The sequence below is a fragment of the Plodia interpunctella genome, chromosome 21 (genome assembly GCF_027563975.2).
Source record: "Plodia interpunctella isolate USDA-ARS_2022_Savannah chromosome 21, ilPloInte3.2, whole genome shotgun sequence".
NCBI lineage: Eukaryota > Metazoa > Arthropoda > Insecta > Lepidoptera > Pyralidae > Plodia > Plodia interpunctella.
The window spans coordinates 6,546,326-6,568,667 of record NC_071314.1 but is presented as its reverse complement, the minus strand read 5'-3'; the positions used below and the strand labels follow the sequence as shown (position 1 = coordinate 6,568,667).

Here is a 22,342-nt window from a genome sequence, read left to right as displayed (position 1 = left end):
TTTTCGAAATTTGTATAACTTCCAAGGGAAAAAATTCAACTCCGATAGGGCAGTCCAAACCGCCTTCAAAGATTTTATTGATTCTCGTCCGAATGGTTTTTTTAGTAAATGGATCAATGAACTACCTATGAGATGGCAAAAGTATATAGATAATAATAGTTCTTACTTTGATTAAATAAATATATTAAAAAATATTCAACTTTTTGTTCCTCCTATACCAAACGCCAAATTCATATGTAAGGACCTAATATAAAAAACACATTTTGCTGGTATAGCGTCAAAACATACAGAATGGATGGAGACATACTGTTTAGTATTGCCCAGTCCATAATATAGAAAGTTGTATAAAGTAGCCCAAGAAAACTAAAAAAAAGTAATGAAAACAACTATTTAATTATAACTAAACAATAATTTTTATGTGTACAATCTTTTAGGATCCTCGCTGATGCATATAATAATCTATAACTGTTGAAAATGCTGCAAATCCTGCTGCTCCAAATATACCAGCTTTCAAGCCACCTGCACAAAGATAGTTATTACATTTGTAAGTTTATTATATGTAGATATTAATAAATTACTTATATTATACTTATACCAATATTCAACACTTCAATCTATTAGAACTGTATATTTTTTTTATATATATCTGATTCAGATTTCTGTAAACACTGATCTTTTTGTAACAACAGACTTGTTATTTTCTTAATTTGCTTGAGAAGCCAATTGTGGAGAAAAATAAATCAAATTGTGGACTTCTTTGAGTATAGAGCATATCAATTCCATAATGTTTTACATACCTCTTAATCCAATTAATCCACCCGTAACACCACCAGCGTATGTACCATTTTTCCAGTCAGACTTCCCCCTAGCTGACTCTATACAACATTCAACACCTGAGAAAACGGCTCCGAGGATGGCAAAATTCTTAGCATAACTCAACATGGCCCCTTTCATTTCCCGGAGTATTTCTCTGGCAGTTTGCGTCTGTGGAGCATTGGTGTCGGTAACATTGGGCATCAGGGATGATGTGAAAAGCCCTACAGCTGCCCCAAGACCGTAGCCTAAAAATGTAAAAAAAAAATATTAGCAGTTTTTTTTCAATTCTATCTATAGACACCCACATTTTATGTCAAACATTTTTACTTGACGTGTGAATGGTGCAAATCATGTTTTAAAAACTTTTTTTTAAAGTTCAATGAACCTATGGCTGGTGAAAACTGCCAGGCATTGGTTGGTCAACCAGTGTGGCGATAGGATGAGTATGTACTTTGCCATGCTACGACATTGCCATAATGGGCAAAAGCCTGTATTCTGGGCATATATAGATGTGAACTTACCAATGATACAACTAGTCAATGATTTGAACGGACAACTCTCAACAGTAGCTTCAATCATTTTCTCCTCATTTGTTTTGATGACAATAGGTCCTAAAATCCTCGGAATTATAATATTCTCACGAAATCTGCTGTGGTTCCCGACCAAGTATTTAGCAAGAGAATCGTAGTCATTTTTTTCCATGAATTCTTTTAAATTGGGGTCCACGGGAGGTCGTTTATATTCTGCCATATTTATAAGAGAATCATTACACAGTTATATTTAACTAAACCAATGTAGCTAGTATTTCATTTTAAGTTACAATTATATCTTCTAATAACGAGAGCGTAGAGTACACATAACCTAAAAATATTTATTTTCATAGGTCAATCAATTCGGTCGGGAAAATAATTTTATTTCATTGAGGGTAAAGGGTGTCAATGACAGTTATTTTTTTACAGAGTGCCTAGCCTTATCAACCGGCCGAAGCCGCTCACGCGCCACGCCAGTTGTAATAAAAGAAAGAAAAGAGGATAATTTAAGTAGAAGTAGATATCATTTACCTATTATAGAGAATAATGAAATCTAATTTTAAACCGTTGTATGCTGACATCATTCCTAAACCAAATGAAAATTGCATTTGCGGCGGGCGAACGCTGCGTCTTCGATGACGTCATTAGTTTGCATGGATTTAATATATACTTCCGGAGTATCTGCTAATTCCATGTTAGTTTGTTTTGGTTGTGGCTTAGCGATAGTTGCAATCAAAAAGGACTCAGTAGCGATAGATACAGCTATAATATCTAAAACCATTTTGGAGCAATGCAAAATAACAATAAAATTGATGCTTAGTATCATTTATAACAAACATTCGATAATCGACTATCGAACGTCAACACTATGGTTTGAGTTTGTTGACTTTGATTTGACGGGACGGCGGACGACAAACGACAACGACAAAATAACGGGTGAACAAAGGCTAGATTATAGCGATTGAAGTGGTTAATTTTTTAACTTTTGGTTAAACGCTGTATATAATGGTTATTATGCCAATTTTTCACTGAAATAGTAAAACTTATAGTTTACTGCGTGTTGAGTGAGTTTTAGTACGTATTGTGTCCTTTATGTCCAAAATGAAGGATCCTTTTGCATCGGACGCCGGTATCGATTCACCATCTCATAGTCTGAAAAATGTTGATGGCTGTTATAATAATAGTCTTTTTAAGGCAAAATCTTTTGCCAATTCACGACGTGCCTTGCAGTCCGGCGCTGAGAAGATCTCTAGGACCTTCAGAAGTGTCAGAAATACATTTGGAAATCTTTCACAGGTAAGAATATTTTATTACCACGTTATAAAGTATTAGCCGAAAGGGGAATAGATTTCGAAATCTATTTACTAAAGTAAGTCTAAAGATGGATTCTAGAATAAATAATAATTTAAATAATTAAATTAAATGGACAAATTACACAGTTGATACAATGAGAACATTACTTAGTTACCAAAAATAGAAATTAGTTTTTGTTCTATAGGGTTTACTACATAGGTAAGAGCTTGCAGCTAAAATTAAAAATGTGTTTCTTTTCAATTAGCATTTCAGACTAGGTGGTCGGCGTAGACATCGGTTAGCAGAGTTGGGGTCCCCGTGCCGCGCTCCATCCACCCCTGTTACTAAGAAAAAGGCAATTATAACTGTTCATTTACATCCTAAAAATATTATAATGAAAGGCTTATGACCTAGATTAGCACAAGTGCATTTAATTCAGTTTTATGATTAACTCCACGCTTTTACCAATTTATTATTATTTAAAGAGATAAGAGTTTGTGAGTTTATGACTTTGTATGTTTGAGGCGGGTAATCTCCGAAACTACTGAACTGGGAACATGCTCAAATGAAAGAAATAAAATTAATATCCAAATATAGCTATAGGAGAGAAGTCTGTTAATTAGGCTCAACTAAAATAAACTTTTAATGACGGTATCCCGTGCAGATACTAGGAAGGAGTCCTGCGAAGCTCTACAGCCCGTTTGGTATTGAGACTCCGCACAGCCGTGACTTCAGGATGTCCCCGTACATGCCTGACACCCCGGAACATGGGTAAGACCTATTTATTTCAACCACATATATTTATTAACCAGATTTAGTACCAAATGTAGACAGAAAAAGCTATAGACCACATATGCAGTGATCCAATCACAGTGCTCCATTGTGACGCAACGACAACCTCACTGTGGTACTTTGCCTCAGCTACCTACCTACTATCCTCCCTCGTAAGCGCCGTGTCGATAGTTACGCCTCGTTTATTAAAATTCTTCACAGTAACTGAAGCTTGTTCTAAGCTAAAATATGTTTTGCCTTTTCAAATATTTTAAAGTGCAATAGTGACAAAACATATTTTAGCTTAAAGTATGTTTTAACTTTTTTATGAACAGAGTTTGTGTATAATCGACTATTTTGTAAAAATAATAATAATTATGTACCTGTTTCCAGCCTGTCCCCGAAGCGTCGTAAAGGTTCGCAGCCCTGGCATCTTCTCGCTAAGAAGCGCCCGCGCGCGCTTTTCCACTGACGAGCTGAATTCGATGTACTTATGTTGAGGTGAATTTTTTCAAACCTTACCAAACTTTAGAAAGCCTTTTTACTTGCAGCTGTTGCAACATTATTGGTAGAGAAAACTGTAGACATCTTTCTTTTCGCCCACACGCAGAAACACTACAGCAATATTGTTTGCCCCTCATCATGTGTCGGTCTTTATTTTGTAATTTCTTAAGCAAGCGATAATCAACCCAATGATTTAATTTACGAAAAGGAGTAAAAATTAGTGTAAGAATAAAAGCTCAAACGTCATCTAATCGTCCACAAACGAACTACGAATGTATTTTTATCTCTTTTTAGCACCGTAATGATAAAAAGAGATATCAACACGTTCATTGGCTCAGTGTGGACTGATAAAATAAACAATTTAAATGACTGCAAGTAAATAAGAATTTCTAAGCCAAAGTAATGTTGCTGAAATCGTCTCTATATGTAACCCACCGCTTATATAAGATGCTTTGAATTGATCGGAAAGTGGAACTTGGTGGAAAGATATTCACCATTTCTTACCTTTAATTAAAAGCGCAAAACACGACTTATTAATGAAGAAATAAAGAAATGGCGCGAAATATGGCGAAGTCAAAGTAAATAAATAATATACCGTTATTCATAAAAATGATAAAGCATACTTTAATCTAAAGTATGTCAATTCCACGTAGCGATAAAACATAATTAAGCCTAAACTATACTTTAACTTTTTTTATTAATTATTAATTGCTAAAGCCTTTGCCAATTGATAATTAATAAAAAAGTCTACTACGTGGAATTGACAGAAAGAGACAAAACATACTGTAGATTAAAGTAAGCTTTATAATTTTTATGAGTAACGGCATATCATTTATATACTTTTTGACTTCGCCATATTTTTCTCCCAAGTTAGACTACGATAATGGTGCTATATGTGAGTGACATTTATCGCGAATCGCTTCTGCCGCGGCGGCTCGACTGTTTATTGAGGCTGATGTAGGATATCAGACTGCGCATTTTCAAAATGTATTTTTATGTATGAATAACTATTTATTTAAACCAAATTATTTATTTGTACCAAATTTGTCCCTCGTTCAACTTGTACCATGGTTTCAAACACAACGTTTGGTCTACCGCATGTACAGTCAACAGCACATCAACCTACCTAAATTAATTGCAAACTCGCCGCTATTATATTTATTTATTTCATTCAGGGTAACTTGATGTGCTGTTGACTGTAACATTGCTTTTAAACATACGATGAAATAATTAAAATTGTTCTCGTAATAATAATAAATAAATTCATTTTAAATAATTTATTTATTGTTATTATGTTATTTAGTACTTACAAAAAAGCAAGTCTTCGAAAAGAGCTCTTAATTTTGATAATGCGTTTAACATTCTAATTGTGCAAAATAACTTGGGATTGTATTTTTGTCACTTGAATTATTCGTAGGACCTGTTATTCATAAAGAAACTAAAATATGTTTTGTCACTTTCTGGCAATCTCAAATATTATAAAGTCACAAAACATATTTTAGCTTAAAACACCGAAATAGATTCATGAAGCTTTGGCAATAAAATTCGATTAACGCTACTTTAAAAAATGCATAGTCTAATATTCAATGAAAGTAGATAGGTTATTATACACCATTGTATTGAAGGAATCTCGTATTTATATGAATTATGAATAACAAAACGGTTTAAAAAGTTTGGCATTTGTTCCAATAGAGACGTGAGATGTAAATATGGGCCAATAGGATTAACTTTCACATTTTGTCCTGGTTTGAATTTAATTTAGCAGGCAAATTTCCATTTATGATCACTGTCATATAATATGTCTGCGTTTGTATTGTGCTCGTTCCTGTGTCCATTGGGCCCGCGATACAAGCTTGTGCTTAACTAGTGTGGGCCGTAAAGTGTTGAAGGCAATGGCAAAACCACAAAAAAGTTTTACGGTATTATATTTCACGTATTACAATGACAAAAACTTAGAAGGAATTTTTTTTAAATAGAGTCGGTATATGTATTAAAATCCTATTAGTAGACAATTTCATTGCACATCTCTAGTGGAACAACAGCGTCTAAAAATATGGCTATTTTTTTTAGTACTATACGATTATTATTAAGTTTTCAGCTAAACTAGCCTTTAAACTTGTATTACGCTTATAAAGTAAAGAATGATATTATGTAATAATTTTAATATACTTTTGACATTATAGTATTAATAATCAGGTATTCCATCTTGCTAAGTGTCGTGTATTTCTTTTTTTAATTGGAACGTAACTTTCGCGAGATGTTCTTCCGCCCAGTACAGTCCACAAGAATCCGGCGCAAACCCATCGGCTTGCTCCCGACTTTTTTGGAAATTACTGGGAGCAAACCCATCTATGGTAGTTTTTTGAACAATAACGGAAAATCTAACACTGATATTTTATTACATTATGGTAATTTTTTGGATCGTATGGGATTATATTTTGAGTAATGAAATATACAAAGCTTTTACGTGTGGGAAGTTTATATGTTGCAAGGATTTTTTACTTACTTTCGTATTTAATTTTAAAAAATCATGTAGGTATTATGATCATATCCAGTATTAAAACGTCAAAATGTATGGAGACCGTTTTGGTAAAGTAGTATTGTAATACGCTTCGCTATGACAATATGTAGTCCGCTAATGCGTAGGTGTAAGATGCCTGATGTATTGAAATAGTGTATCTTTTTTTAGGTTTTTAAGAATTATTTTATGTAAACGAGTGGCGAGATATCTATGTCTAGAGCACATTGCTAGAAAAAGAGAAAATGACAAATTATGTTCTCGAATGTTTTCTTGATAGTTCCTGAACATTTTTTAAAGTAAAATCGAACGAAAATTCTCGGTAATATCAAAATGTTCGAAAAATATATATATATATATACTATAGGTACTATAGTACCTATTGAAAACTGCAACACTCTGTAATAAAGGTCTTCTTTATTTAGCAAAAAATAAGTGTTATATCTGTTGAGAAAAATCGACAGTATTCAAAGGTATCTCGCCGCTTGGGATGCTACAACAGTAGCGTCAATATTTTGTATAGCTATTTATTATTTGTAGGAATTCAATAAATGCAAGACTGATTTATCAGTAATCAATATACATCATGTCTTAGATTTTCTAATCATTCTGAAAATAAAATTACAAATATATGTAAAAAGGAAAATTATCCACTTTCGGGAATAAACGTTGACAGTTCTTTTATTATTTCGTACTAGTTTTGAAAAACTATTTAATTTAAAATTAATTGTAATCAGAATTTCCTCTAAAAGCGCCTACTCACTCTTTTGTATATCTGCATCCCTTTCTAGTTTCATCGAAATGTAGCTTATAGTTAAAGGACTGTACACATACTTATTAATCCCCGACGACAGTTAAGTTTAACGTGTCCGTGTATGTCTGTCCATGGCATCGTAGCGGCCAAGCGGCTGAACCTTTTTCTGATTTTGATCTACTTTTTTATTTGAAAGATAATTTAATAATATAATAAAGCAATGTTTTGAAGTGTTCACCCGTTTGGGATGTCAGTTTTCTATGAAATGAGAGGATGCTAGCAACTTCGCAATCAGGGGTATCTTAAATTTTAATTTTTATATGAGGCTCAATATTTTATGGTTTGTTTCTTTTTTTATGAATATCTGTATTATACCTATCTACAATGTAGTAAACATTAAATACAATATACTTTTTTTTTTACAAAACCCCGTTTCATTTCACCATAAAATAAATAAAAAACAGGTACTATTTATATTTTTATTACAAGTTGAACTGTGACAATGTTTTCTTTGATAACAAAAACTTAACCAACGAAATGACTGTTGAAAAAAATACTTATAATTTTAGACTTGTACCTATTTCTAGCATAAACTAAGAATATGGTTTGAGGCAAAAGTAAGATTGGCAGTTGTATTCTCACTTTAAGGATACATATATACTATTGTGTTTGGCTAACAAATCATTATGGAAGCAACTTCTTAAAATATTATTATAAAAACAAAATTAGCTCACATTAGTGTTTTCCATAATAGCCAATATCTGTGTGCGCAGTATGACTTCGCTATTGACATCTCACCATCGAGTCGATTCGAAATTCGAATCAACTAACCAATCACAGTGAGCCATTGTGACGCATCAACAACCACAACGCAAAGTGATTGGTGCGTTGCAACTCACTTCGAATCGACTCGATAGCGCAAACGCGCACTTCGCCCTCTAAAATTCAGGTAAATATGTATCCGAATGTAATATATCTTCACTCATTTATCTTTCATCATTTACTTTTATTTCTCAAAAATTGCTAAGCAAATTCAGGCGCAAGACTGCTTGGCTCTTATATTATTTATAGGTAACAATCTTTATCACTGATATTGTCCTTGATAGAAAATAAAAAAAAAAATGCCTTCATTTAAAGCTATGCAATTCTAGATTCAAATATATAACATTTGTTCAGAAATCAAACATTACGAACACTTTGGCGGTTCGGTATACATTGCTGGTTTTTGATTGCAGTAAATAAAAGCACTCATACTAACTGCCCATTCGCGTCGGCATGTCCGAGTTCGACGACAGGCAGTGGAGCTGGCATAATATATAATTTACATTACAATATATAAGAACACACATTAGTATATTCACTACATTTGATAAACTATTCTTAACAACAAACGCCTTTAATAAAATAATATATTTTACAATTCAACAACATGACTTAAAGAGTGGTTCACAGAGCGTTTCGAACGCTGCGGCCAGGCTGTCATTACAATTTTTAAAATTTTAACAACGACGAGAATTCGTTTTACCATCTGACTTTAAAATCACTAGTACTGTAGTAATGTCAATTTTATGAAATATGTTTTATTTGGAAATGATTCCTTTCTCAAGAAAATTCACGGATCGTAATGACAGCGCGGCCGCAGCAGTCGAAACACTGCGAACCACCTAACACATAGCTTACAAGCTGAAACTTAACAAATTATACATAATTATTGAATAACGCGAATACGTGACGTGATTGGATAAGGTGAATAAATTTAAAACGTCTTAGGAGCTTGTCAACTAATATTCAACTTGACTATCATGATAAATCTGAAACACACGTTTGACTTTTACGTCAAAACAGACCGACGGATTGAGATGATTTATGTGTGAAGTTCTTTTTGCCGCGGGTGGAGGCGCGGACCGCATCTATACATCATAAATTTTTAATTATGCCAAAGAAATTAAAGGCTTCATATTAAAGACCTGTGAGTAATCAAAATTTTATATTATCGTTTAACACCAAAGTTATTGAGGTTTGCGTTTATCCCAAAATATGAATGAATTTATGGACGTAGTTTGAAACTCCAATTCATAGTTTATCGTGTACTCTCGCTCTTGCGTGAAATTATCTAGCATAGGCAAAAAATAAAAAAAGAATTGCCAGGATTTATCAATTAAAATTGGTTTTGTGTGAACTGTGAACAGCTGCACTGAACCTACCTTTACTATGAAGCGTAGTGGGTAGTCAGGTGGCACACTCTAGTATTATATAGATTTTTTTGGATAAAATTTGGATTTTCATTTTTTATGTTTTGACTATGCACATATTAGCCCCATTTTATTTTTTGGCATAATTAAAAATGTATGCTGTATGTATATAAAATAAAGATCTGTGTATTGTGCGTGCAAATAACGCTTGTATTGTTGTACTTTTAAAGGCAAATATTATTAATTTATTAATCAGTACTGTGGCACCTGTCTAAACGCTCCGAGATATATGAGATATGTCGTTGAATTAGTAATATTTTCTTTTATCATTTTCTGTTTGTATTCACAATATATTTATGTAAAATATATTTAAATCCTAATCAAGGCAATATTATACTATAGCCTTGATTATACTCGTCATGTCAGACTAATATATAATTAAAATGTTACGTTGTTATAGTTTTATTTACATTTATACAAATGTATATAGTTGCGGGACGCCAGTCATGTAAAATGCCTAAGATATACTTATTTTTATCGCATATGTTACTATTGTGAACATTGCTGTCAGATCCAATTGAAGTCGCCTAAAGGCATCTGACATGACTTACAGATACCGTCAACTAGTGACTGTAGACGTACATACGTTTGTGAATAAAGTGCCTAGTCTATCAGATTGCAGGTTTCCTCACGATGATCTTCACCGGAAGCAAGTAATCAAATACTAATTGAGTCAGATTGGTATACAAACTAATGTGGGTTGAATAAGATTGTCCCGCGGATGTCGTACGAGGCGACTAGGGGACACACAGCCTAGGCAGCAATAGCATTCCTATGGAGGGTTGACTTAACTACAGGACTACTGCCGCTTCACACATACAATGTACTACACACTTAAAAATTAAAGTTATGAAGATTCAAGTATGTTACAAATTATTTCACTTTACAAAATTTCTCACAAACTCCCTGAAAATACCACAGATTTAGTATGAAATGGACTGAGTTGTTACAAAATGCAAAGCAATATTACCCGGCGATTAAAATTTTATATTTTCAAATGTAATTTTCTAGGTAAATTTGCCTACATTGTCATACAACGCATGTCGCAACCAACTGCTTAAAATAGTCTTTCAGTAAAACAGCTGCCCTTACATTGTCAAAATGTCGACTTTACTTGGCTTTAGTAAAACTAATATTTTGTACTCCTGAGCGAACAATGAAAATTGTCGACCAAATCAACATAAAACTTAAAAGAAACCGCCTTATGAGTACACTCAGCGGGAACATTACAATCTTAAGTCTACAGTCGTAAGAGTACTTATATGCTAAAAGAAATCTGGCCCCTGTCGCCTTGGGAATTTCTGAAACAAAAAATATTGCATTCGAAATATATAAGCGCAATAAATACTGGGCCAAGGCGAGCGCGAAGAAAACACTGGCGTACCAGAAATTACTGGAATCATTTCGGAGTATTTTCGTGCGCCTATTAGGAAATTCCTGGATAGATTTATAACATTGAAATTATCGTCTTTTAGACGATAATTTCAAGCATACACCGAAAACGCAACATTATTAATTTATTATAATTTTTTTTTCGGTAATAGATAAATGGAAATGGGGTCTGCTCCACCGACAAGAACGGGTTACATTATGGGGAAAATCGATGTACCTATGACAATAGATACATCTTCATAGTCGTATTCCTCATGGCTGAGGGTCGTGGTCATTACGTGAAATGAAACACACACAACAACTTTCTTGGCATTATTAATGGAGTGGTTTGCCATTGCCTTCTCCATTTCAGACACAAGTTAATAATCAACCAGTGTGCAGGTTTCCTCACGATGTTTTCCTTCATCGGAAGCACACTTGCTTCCGATGAAAACTACTATACATGAGTCAGATTGGTATACAAACTCATGTGGCACGAGTAAGATTCGAACCTGGAATCGATCCACAAGGGGGCGTCTTAACCATTACACCACCACCGCTTCACATATAAGTACACTTCACCAATAGGTACACAGTTGCTAATATTTAGACAAAAATAGAAAACTATGTATCAACGAGTTTCAGTATCATTTACAGAACGACCGGCAGGGCCTGTTCCACCACTTGCTAATAAAGTGTGTTTGTGTAACATTTTTTAAATAACTTAGAGAAAAAATGTCTATCTATGTCGCTCCCGTCTGGCCGTGGCAGAAGAGGAAAACTTATGAAATTATGGCTTCGGTCGTCAAGGAGGATATGCGTACAAATGGTACGACAATTAGGAATGCTGATGACCGTGCGAACTGGAGACGAAAAGGTAGGAAAGCGGACCCTGGGCTCCGACGCTCAACGGCTGAGGAAGGAACCGGGAAAACGCTCAGATGAGAGAGAGAGTCTATGTATAACATATCGAACAGATAGCGTTAAAAATTGTGTTTCACATGTGCTGGATAGGCCTAGTCTCTAGCTGTTACGTTTTATCTGTGAGATTATATTTTATTCAGAAAGTGGTGAAACGGTTCCTAAAAGCTTAAGTATCATAACTAAAATTATGTTTGAAAAAAACGCTCGCAATTAAGTGCTGTAATAAGAGACGATACGGCGCCGGTCGCCCGTCGGAGCCCCGCCACCAAGTAATGTAGCGCCATATTGGTATCGGGTTACAAGAATAGAGGTTAATGATGAGGCGCGCTAGTATTATTTACGTCGATATTACAGAAATTCGCTAATAGCCAGTGTTAGTTCATACAGATAAATAGATAACATATATTTCTACCAGGGTTGTTACGAATGTCATATTTTCATTCGCGAATCAAAATCGCACGCAAATGTCCCCGGTGCGAATGTTCAGTTAACACTTAAAAATGATCAAAATTTTTCTAGTATTAGGCTTAAATTAGGTACTTAAATACATAATATATTAGAAAGAAGACCCATTGGATATATAAAGCTTAATGTTGAAGTAGTAGTAGAGTACTTGAGACTACGTCCATTTTTTGCATGGATAACATTCGCTTTATGGGGTCGATGATAATTAAAATTAATCTCGACGACTATACGAAGGTCCTCATTAGAAACGCACGTGAAAATACTGAGACAATGACAATACGTTCAATGGTATGAAAAAAATAAAATCACACATTTTTGGACTCGTCCAAGCGCTCCATACTATATGATACTTTAATGTGCATAACGTCAATGATAAGTACTAAATATCTTAGCGAAAAAAAGCTATGTTTGTTCAACAGCTATCTTAAATATTGCGTTTATGCGTAATGGCTTCTTCATAAGGTTTGTTTTAAATTTTTTACGATGATTTCAGTTTATTTCCATATATTTTTTTATTTTTTTAATGGATTTTCCAACCAATTTTAATCTTCGTATAAGAATCCAGCAACATTGTTACAGTCTAAGAAAATATCACAATGATCTTAATATATCTGTTTTATCAAGAGCATGCATATTTTTTACAATTTTCTGACTATGTCATCTACCCTATTATAATGCGAATGTTTAAATTGATGCGAATAATTCACGTATGCGATTGCGAATATTCGTAACATCCCTGATTTATACCCTTATAAAGGAGCTAATGAAATACACGCGTATTGTCAAAACGCCCTGGAACTAAACACATATACATACGGGAGGGCTATTTTCATACGTCACTTGCCGATCCATCCTTCTCTTGTGCGAGAATTCCTGAGGTGAGAACTTGTTGAAAATGGTCTTATGTCTCCACGAATTGAATAGAGAATTCGGCTTGGGCGCTCTAGGATATTCCTCTGTGCCATCTGAAGATGACGAGCTAAAATTCTGGAACGTTCGATCGAAGTTTACACTCCTCGTTATTGCCTGTTCGTCTGGTGGTTTGTTCTAGGAAAAATAATAATAATAAAATTGAATAATGAAAAATATATTGTCCAGTATGTGAAGACAATGTCGATGGATGAGGCTGAGATTCAAATTTCTATTCAATTTCCAGAATTTCTAATCAATTTACAGTCCGTCAAAAAGTGAAGAATAATGATTTTAACGAACTACATTTTTTGTCATGGCAATACCAAAGCGAATGGTCAAGATTGGTTTATTAACACTCAGTGTTGCCAGCAAAGAAGAGACAGCGACCTCATTTGTAATCTTCACTTTCTTGACAGGCTATAAGACATCTACTTAAAACTAAGTCTAGTGCCGACTTCCAAAGCGCAGGTGAAGAAGAAGCGGCGCAACAAACTTCACCGCAGCATTTTCTTTCGTTAATAAAAAAATGTGGATCTTAAAATTTGCTTAGCAATAAGCCCGCCGTTGATCATATGAATATATTATTATATTGTAGAAATTCATTGCAAATTGAAATAGCCGCTATCGCCACAGCACAGAAGTCCATTCAGGGTAACTTGCTATGCAGTTGACTGTACGAATTTTTGCGGGCCGGACGGCCCGCTTGTAAATAATAAATAAAAATTAATAATAAAACAATTTATTTTTTAAGCACAGAATGTAGCAGCTATATTATATAGACATCTAAAAAATATTGCATAGGAACATCTAATCGAAAGGGCTGTAATGTTTGTGGTGTCCAAATATCCTGTCCCAGTGTCCCACTTCTGGGACTGCTCACTATTCCTTTACCTGTCTTTAGTCGTAAGCCGAAATACAAACTTACGAGACACATAAGCCTAGTATAATAGATCCTAAAGTAGTAAGTTTGTTTTATTGACAAAGAACGTGCAAAGTGGACGTGTTTTATGCTTATCCTAACTAATATTATAAATGCGAAAATAAGTTTGGTTTTTGTTACCTCTTCACGCTCTATATACTCAACCAATCTTCTTGAGTTTTTACATATTTTTTTTAGTATTAGTTTGAAGTGTGGAGAAGGACATAGGGTACCTTTCATCCCGGAAAATTAATTGTTCCTATGGGAAAATTACGGGGGCGAAGCTGCGGGCAAATGCTAGTATGTAATTACTGATTGATGGCAAAGTAACAGAAATAAAGATAATTACAATTCTTAATTGTAATGTAATGGCTGTAACCTGTTTTGCATAGTGTCTCAAAGAATATATTTTTTTAAAGAAGTGGCATCAGATTTTTTTATTATTATAGCTTATTTACACCCATTTTCAACTCTGGCGTTTCCAATGCTTGGCCACAAGCTATGGACAGTCAGAATGGGGATAGAATGAGCATTAAGTCGCATGGTGTAAATGCACCTTTAGAATGACGATCAAGAGACCATAGTGCGAGTTTTTATAAGTTAACTTCTATGCAGATTTGTGCTCGAAGCAACGCTGCCTCTTCGCCACTACCAGGCAGCGTTTTGTTGTTATTATTATTATATTATTATAATTTGATATTTAACACGTGAATTTTTCTGTTGTTTGCAAAACATTTTACGCCGCTCTAGTGTCGTAATGAAAATGAGATATTAGCTTTTGCAAAAGTTGAAAAAAAAAACTCACCATCCCATCCAAATGCGTTGTATCCGGAGAGGTATATCTCTGCACCCCGTCAGGATACAGGGGACTGGTCATTGGCCTGTCCATTTCCTGTCTCACAGGCCCGACAGAGTTGTACACTTGGTTCACGACCAGTTGATTGCATCCAGCCATCTCTTTCACCGACAAAAACTCCCGCTGCAGGCCCTCGTTCGAAGACAACTGCTTCTCAAACTGACCCATCATCGAATTCTTAAATATCACAGCCTCCGTATGCTTTATTATACTTATCAACGCCCAAGCCAATGAATCATTGAACGGCAGTATCGCCACCCTCTCCAAAATATGCGAAGCAACTTGGGCATTAAAAAGCCTCTCATTCTTTATCATAAACTCTACCAGTTTTATAAACACCGGCTTGAATCTCGAAAAGTTCTGCGTGTTAGCTATGGTCTCCATGAACAAAACGCACAACTCTTTGCCCTGTATCACGTATTTGAGGAGATCCTCACACGTAGCAAGATCTATATTGTTTAAGTACAACAAAACCTCTTCTAGCACGTGCACTTTAAGCGCGGCGTCTTCGTGAGAGTTAATATTCGCTTTCATTACGAAATCTATGGCCATTTCCACCAGCAACCTGGTCAGATCTCGTCGCTTGCATTCGTCTACAAAGCACATGCCAAACTTCCTTCGCAAGCCCGGCCAACACTTCAGCAACATGTATTCGTGTATAAAAAAGTCTTCGCTCAATCTGACCAATTTCGCAGTTATATCTAAAGGGGCAGGTTCGACATGTGGGAATCGACATCGTGATTGGTTCTTACAACTTCCAATCAAATGGAAGAAACACATTCCTTTGAAGACAACACTTTTAATACCTGGCGCTGGTTTGAATATGGTTGCCAATAAACAAGGCCCCGTTTTAGCTTGAGTATATAATTTCCTAACAATCGTAGGTTCAGGTAATTTTTCAATGCCTTCTATCCGATCATTGATATACCGACCGTCTCTGACAACTGATGTGGAATCAGCATTTTGTTTCTCACATACAGTAGTGACTGGTTTTACATTTTGAACTGTTCCCGTGGATATTTGAGCATTAGGAATTTTAGTGGGGTTATATATAATTGTGTTATTAGGCACAATTTTAGCTACAGGTTGTGGGATGTACTCTTCTATTTCCGGATTGAAACCAGGTGGGGACGAAGTGCTGTTTCGATGAGATTCAAAACCTATACTCTCTGCATAAAGTGACAAGGCATCTTCGTCGTCGAATTGATCAAATGGAGAATAAAGGACGTTATTTGAAGTCAAATTATCATTTAATTCACACTTGCCATCATTGAAATCAACATGATCTCTGCTATGATTGCCTTTGTCAAGACTAGTAGATTGGTCACTAGACTTGTTAAGAGTTTTTGGCACAACATCAGTGGGTTTAACAAAAGTTTCATTATTTTTGCTTTCTAAGTTTTCTGTAACATTTGTTTCACTATTTATTTCTTCTTTATCTGTCAAAAGTTTATTAATATGTCGACACTGCACGATAATATTACTTTCTTCTTTTAAGTTTTGACATATTTTATCCCTTACTTTCTTGCCATTGATATTGATGTCTTCATTCTGATAACCAACCCAATTAATCATTTCCAGGTCAATTTTCTTTAAACTCATAGACAATTTGTCTAATGCTTTGCTAATTTTAGTTACAGTGCTGTGCATAGAGTTCATATTGATATTTTTCTGAGTGATTATGGGGGACCTATGAGATTCAGACGACATGCTCAAATTTAGGGAATGTGTACTGCCTATATCTGTGTCCTTGTTACTCTCAGAATCAGAGCTGTCACTGTCTGAGGATGATGACGACGAGTCGCTTGGGGTTCTGGGCGTAAACTCTGAAGTTTGAGGCGTTACCTCTGGGGCTTTTGGTGTCACCTCTGGAATTTGTGGTTTACAATCTTTGGAACCGTTTATGTAATCATTGAGGTTTATTTTAGTCAGATTTATTTCCGGCAGTTTTCTATCGATTAGCACAAAATCTGATGATGTCACAGCTGTCAAGGAGGTTGTATTACTCGAATCAGATATATCTTTAGTCCAAGACAATTCCGAGTTGATAGAAGTTTTACGCGAGTCTATTGCATTGGCATTTTTTGTGATATCATCATCATCCTCCTTTTTTATTGTATGATTGAGATCATGTACAGATTGTGTAATGGTAGATTGTAGTTCTTGCACAGGTTCTACTATTTTTTCGACGTTTTTCTTACCTCTTTCTGGTCTTCCTTGTCTTCTTACAATCTTTGGTTTCTCGATTGTAACGGTTCGCGACATGTCAGAGTTCACTTTCGAGTTGCGTCTGACGAGTATCTTCATTTCTGGTATTTTGGTCTGCATCCACTTCTTTTTAGGTGGGTTCTTGTTTCCTAAAAACATAAATGCTTAAAATAAAAGGTATTATATTACACATCATAACAAAAAAAAAACAATACTGATATCTATACTCATATTTGTTTTAATCTGTTGTAAACTGATTTTAAAATACATTACATTACATTTAAAATACATATTTATTTGTAAACAATGTCACCTTTTTTCTGAATATTGTATTTTTCTAATAAATGTCAATTAGTTTGCTATACTGCTAAACATTTCATGTCATGGCTAAATCCTGAACTGCGACAAGACCTAATAAGTCTCAAATGGTGTAACCAAACTAGGTGTAGCCTATACAGAAAAGATCTTGAAGACGTCTATCTTCAAGGGTAGTGAGGCTACACCAACATTTAATTTGATCGGCTTCGCAAAGGTCTTGCCAGGATGATAAAGGCTAAGCTTAAGTCTAGTAATTATAAGCATAAGGCTAGACCTACGTTTAATTATCTAAGTAGATAATAAAAATAAACATACCATCCTTAGGATTGACTAGCTTTCTCTTTAAAGGTGCTCTTGAAACTTTAGCTGTGGGGTTTGTATCAATTTCCTCTGTCATATTGTTTTCTTCATTCGCTGGTACTTTATTGACCGGTTTAATCAGAGTTTTACGAACCCTTTTCCTCTTTGGTGTTTGCAAATTTCCCTCTGTAAATAATGAAATTATATTTAATGTTCAGATGGTATAAACTTCCTAGTTTTTATTTATTTGGTGGTAAAGTGCTTGCCTCTGAACCGAGAGGTCCCAGGTTCGATCTCCGGTCGGGTTATGATGGAAAATGATCTTTTTCTGATTGGCCCGGGTCTTGGATGTTTATCTATATATGTATTTGTTATAAAATATAGTATCTTTGAGTTAGTATCTCATAACACAAGTCTCTAACTTACTTTGGAGCTAGCTCAATCTGTGTGATTTATCCTAATATATTTATTTATTATTTATTTATATTTTACAAAGTAACAGCAAATTAGCTGATGCATGTGTGTATTGAAGTTATTTACTGCACTTTTAGACAAAAGTGCAGTGATAACAATCATCTACAATTTGTCTTATACATACTTTTCTTGTCCGTGTGGAGGTCCACATGTCTATTACTTAGTGCTAGATATAAAATATTTGCGTACCTTTATTGATGCAAATAGGTTCCAATGACTCAGGTTCATGATTTGTACATGCTTCTGTTGAAGTACTTGCCTTTTCTTCAACTTTCTTTTTCTTTCCCCGTTTTTTCACTACTGATCTGATCTCATTACCAGTTTCCGGTTGTGGCATGAAGACAATACAGTCAGACTTGCTTAATTGGGCTCTAGCCACTGTACAAATTGGTTTATATTAGAAATCTTCACTTTTACTACCAGAATTTTAAAATATTTAAAACTAGGGATGTTACGAACGTTCTCATTAGACTACGCAAATGATTTGCGTCATACATTTGCATAGATATTCTCTTGCGAATGTGAATGTTATGAGAGTTATGAGCCATGTGATGTGGGGTCGCCAAGTAGTTATGGCCTAGTGAGTTCTTAAGTCTTATTTGAGCTAAACTATCTAATAGGTCTTCTGTCTAAGATAATATGTAATTAGGTACCTAATTTAAGGCTAGTACTAATAAAAATATTATGATTATGTTTTATAGTTATTTTTTAAGTTTTAACTAAACATTTGCATTCGCACATGCACATCAGCATTCGCATAAGCAAATGTTGAATTACTACTTACCTCTATTTGTTAACTCGAGTTTATCATTTGGAGTCAAGTCTTTGGCCCTTTTATTCAGTAAATCAGGGTTTGGAGACTTGACATTCTGGACTATTCTGCTCAGATCTGCAAAATTTACATACACAATGTGACAGAATCATTAATGCATAACCTGCAGACACAGGTAGCAATAACAATATAAACAAATATCAAGTGTAGTAACTCACACCTTGACATGCTTCAATGATATGGTATCCGTGTCATGCCAGCAAACAGACTACAAAAATGTAATATATATGATATATTAATTTATTTTGAGCGAAAGTATTGCAAATGCTTATTTGCGCCCAAAATAAATAAAATTCGTGGTTCGATCATGACAATTCCTGCCAGGCTTGCAATTTTAAACTTACTTTTTAAAGGAAACTTGATCTTGACAACAGTTGGAATTTTCAGTATGGGTTTTTCTTTTGATTTTGGAGGCCTCCCCTTGGGAACTATATCATTTTTAGTCGCATTTTTCTTAGGAGCCATTTTTTGTGTTTTCTTGAAAGTACCTACCACCTAGCATATTTCACTCAAATTCATACCAATAAAAGCTAACCACTCATCATTGTCAAAAATTAAAATTAATCACTAATTGGGATTTGTTTAAATTATACCTACTTCAAACAACCTGAAATAAACCAATTGAAAATTCGGCGATGTTACAAACTCAGTTCAGTCAGTCATAGACAAGACAATATATTTTCTATCTCAGTAGGAACAACGGTATAAGTACTACCTTTTTTTGGCGTAATGGCGCTTAGGTGAAGATTTTATTCAGCTGGCTACACTGAAAAGGTCAAATAGGTTGTTTCTGTCAGATTTGAAGAACGAGAAGGTCATTTGTTTGAGCCGGGTTTTTATTAAACTTGTACTAATTTCAGTCGAAAAATGCCAGGAAAGTACAAAATTGTTATGATTCGCCATGGCGAAAGCGAGTGGAACCAGAAAAATTTGTTCTGCGGCTGGTTCGACGCCGATCTTAGTCCTAAAGGTGGGTGATGTGATGAGTGAAACTTCCTGTAGTTTTTACAATCAGCTTGACATTTTTTAGCCAGTAAGCTAGTTATGTAGAGGATGGTGGTAGAGATATCTTCTTGTAAACTACGTGATTTAAAAATATTTTTTATAAACTAACCCATAAATAATACCTATAGGTCGTGAGGAGGCAGTAGCTGCAGGCAAGGCCTTGAAAGCTGAAGGCTATCAGTTCGACGTCGCACATACATCAGTCCTGAAGAGAGCTCAAATCACACTGAACACCGTACTTCAAGAGATCGGCCAAACTGAATTGCCCACAAACAAAACTTGGCGCCTAAACGAGAGGCACTATGGTGGACTTACTGGCCTTAACAAAGCCGAAACTGCTGCCAGATATGGTGAACAACAGGTATTTATTTATTGGTACAAATTACGCTGATGCAATGAGATTGTGTCTAATATGTTCTTAAAACTGTAATTTATATCTTAATATTTATATAAGTAAGCACCTAGCAAAATGCACAAAATAATGAGGATAGGTAGTATATAGAGGAATCCTATCAATTCCCACGCGGTCCGATCTGACTGCAATCCTATTGTTGTTTAATTTGTTTTTATTATCACCAGCATTGAAGGGATATATAGAAGATATTCTGGAAGCAAAGGCTAAACATACATGCATCTCTTGACACAACTATATGCAATAAGTAACATATTTTAACCATTATAGGTTCAAATCTGGCGCAGAAGCTTCGACATACCTCCACCACCCATGGAGAAGGATCACCCCTATTATGAAACCATTGTAAAGGACCCCCGCTATGCTAGTGACCCAAAACCTGAAGAGTTCCCCATGTATGAGAGCTTGAAACTGACAATTGAAAGGACACTGCCATACTGGAATGAAGTCATTGTGCCACAGGTACAATACAATAAAGTAGCCCTTTATTGCATATAATAAAAATATAAGTTACAATCTTAAAACTGAAATTATATGCACAAAAGGTGGTAATCGCTGTGAAAAATTTCAATATTCTATCTTCAATATGTATCTGAAGTATATTTTCATATAAAACATTTGTTGTCATAATAAGGCTTTCTACTACAATAGAGAGAAAGAATTTGCTTTTGCTTAGATAAATGTGTGCAATTTACAAAATTTCACCCCCCATAAGTCAGACATTGATTTTCGAGAAAAAATATGATAAATAGTAGGCTATATTTGAACAGGGGTCTTTAACTAAATGCACACCATTTAGTTAAAGACCTCTGTTCAAATATAGCCTACTTTTTTTTCTCGAAAATCAATGTCCAGATGACTTTTGGGGGGTGAAATTTTGTATGAAAATCATGTCAGTTTCACTGTCGTAAAGAAATTCACGAGAGCGAAGCCATGGCAAAAGCTAATTAAATTGTAAATAAGTGATAGGTGTGTTTTTCTATTGTTTTGGATATTAATATGTAAGAATAGAATAAAGTTATTTAATCATTTACAGATCAAAGAAGGCCAGAGAATAATCATTGCCGCTCACGGTAACAGTCTCAGGGGCATCGTCAAGCATTTAGATGGTAAGGTTTTGAACTCACAAATATGATATTCCCTTCAGATTTATTCAACACTAACTCAATTTTTATCGTGTTTTATATTTCAATATTCATAATTTAATTGCTGTAACAAGGTATATTTTAAACTATAAACCTAACCTTCCCCAGAAATCACACTGTCTATTGGTGAACAGTACAAAAATCCGTCCAGTAGTTTTTGAGTTTATTGCACATTCATACATTTTTATAATATATATATATATATATATATTTGCAATCAACATTTGTAGGGCTCAGTGACGCTGCCATCATGGAGCTGAACCTGCCAACCGGTATCCCATTTGTCTATGAACTTGATGAAAACTTGAAGCCCGTTGACTCTATGGTCTTTCTCGGTGACGAAGAAACCGTGAAGAAGGCCATGGCTGCTGTCGCCGCACAAGGCAAGGCCAAGTAAACCATAGACAATCATACAACCATAGAGTAATAAGTGTAATCTATTTATTTATGAGAAATGCGTCTCTGAGATTGTTAATGTTAGACTTTATCAAAATTTAAATATTTTCTCGAATTATAGAAATTCGTGACTATAAAATAACATCAATGTGCAATGTTTTTCTAAAAATATGTTTTTTCTTAAGAAATGTTCTAATGTCGTCGCTGGGTCAACAACAGCTGTTATCATAGCTATTTATTGTAGCACTGTGCTTGTGGAATAATAAAAATATAATTTGAGTTATATTTGTTTATTATTTATTTAATTCTTATCACTTTTTTTATTTATTAAATCCTTGAATTAGTTATCAAAATATTTAAGTAAAAT

At 34.6% G+C, this 22,342-nt stretch overlaps 4 protein-coding genes across 7 annotated transcripts; 2 read left to right on the top strand and 2 right to left on the bottom strand.

Annotated features, from left to right (window-relative positions):
• Positions 1–374: 374 nt before the first annotated feature.
• On the bottom strand, positions 375–1,743 carry LOC128679175 (uncharacterized protein). Its single transcript, XM_053761237.2, has 3 exons — positions 1,338–1,743; positions 798–1,061; positions 375–519 (listed from the first exon to the last, which is right to left on the bottom strand). Exons 1-3 carry the CDS (start codon positions 1,564–1,566, stop codon positions 431–433), a joined length of 582 nt encoding a protein of 193 aa, XP_053617212.1. The 5' UTR covers positions 1,567–1,743; the 3' UTR covers positions 375–430.
• Positions 1,744–2,018: 275 nt separating this feature from the next.
• On the top strand, positions 2,019–7,613 carry LOC128679177 (uncharacterized). The gene is made up of 4 exons (XM_053761240.1): positions 2,019–2,642; positions 2,905–2,994; positions 3,304–3,410; positions 3,804–7,613. The coding sequence occupies exons 1-4, from the start codon at positions 2,439–2,441 to the stop codon at positions 3,880–3,882; spliced, it is 480 nt and encodes a 159-aa protein (XP_053617215.1). The 5' UTR covers positions 2,019–2,438; the 3' UTR covers positions 3,883–7,613.
• A 38-nt stretch (positions 7,614–7,651) lies between these two features.
• LOC128679169 (uncharacterized) lies at positions 7,652–19,750 on the bottom strand. Of its 4 annotated transcripts, XM_053761224.2 has the most exons (8): positions 19,362–19,718; positions 19,176–19,225; positions 18,970–19,074; positions 18,375–18,563; positions 17,727–17,897; positions 14,835–17,242; positions 13,015–13,245; positions 7,652–10,739 (listed from the first exon to the last, which is right to left on the bottom strand). In XM_053761224.2, exons 2-8 carry the CDS (start codon positions 19,183–19,185, stop codon positions 10,704–10,706), a joined length of 3,150 nt encoding a protein of 1,049 aa, XP_053617199.1. In that variant the 5' UTR covers positions 19,186–19,225; positions 19,362–19,718; the 3' UTR covers positions 7,652–10,703. The 4 variants fall into 4 exon arrangements, with proteins under 4 accessions (XP_053617199.1, XP_053617200.1, XP_053617197.1 ...); XM_053761225.2 differs by lacking the exon at positions 19,176–19,225 and having other exon boundaries at positions 19,615–19,750; XM_053761222.2 differs by lacking the exon at positions 19,176–19,225 and having other exon boundaries at positions 19,362–19,717.
• A 44-nt stretch (positions 19,751–19,794) lies between these two features.
• Positions 19,795–22,258, top strand: Pglym78 (Phosphoglyceromutase 78). Its single transcript, XM_053761233.1, has 5 exons — positions 19,795–19,987; positions 20,151–20,383; positions 20,705–20,896; positions 21,471–21,543; positions 21,810–22,258. Exons 1-5 carry the CDS (start codon positions 19,885–19,887, stop codon positions 21,974–21,976), a joined length of 768 nt encoding a protein of 255 aa, XP_053617208.1. The 5' UTR covers positions 19,795–19,884; the 3' UTR covers positions 21,977–22,258.
• The last annotated feature ends 84 nt before the right edge of the window (positions 22,259–22,342 follow it).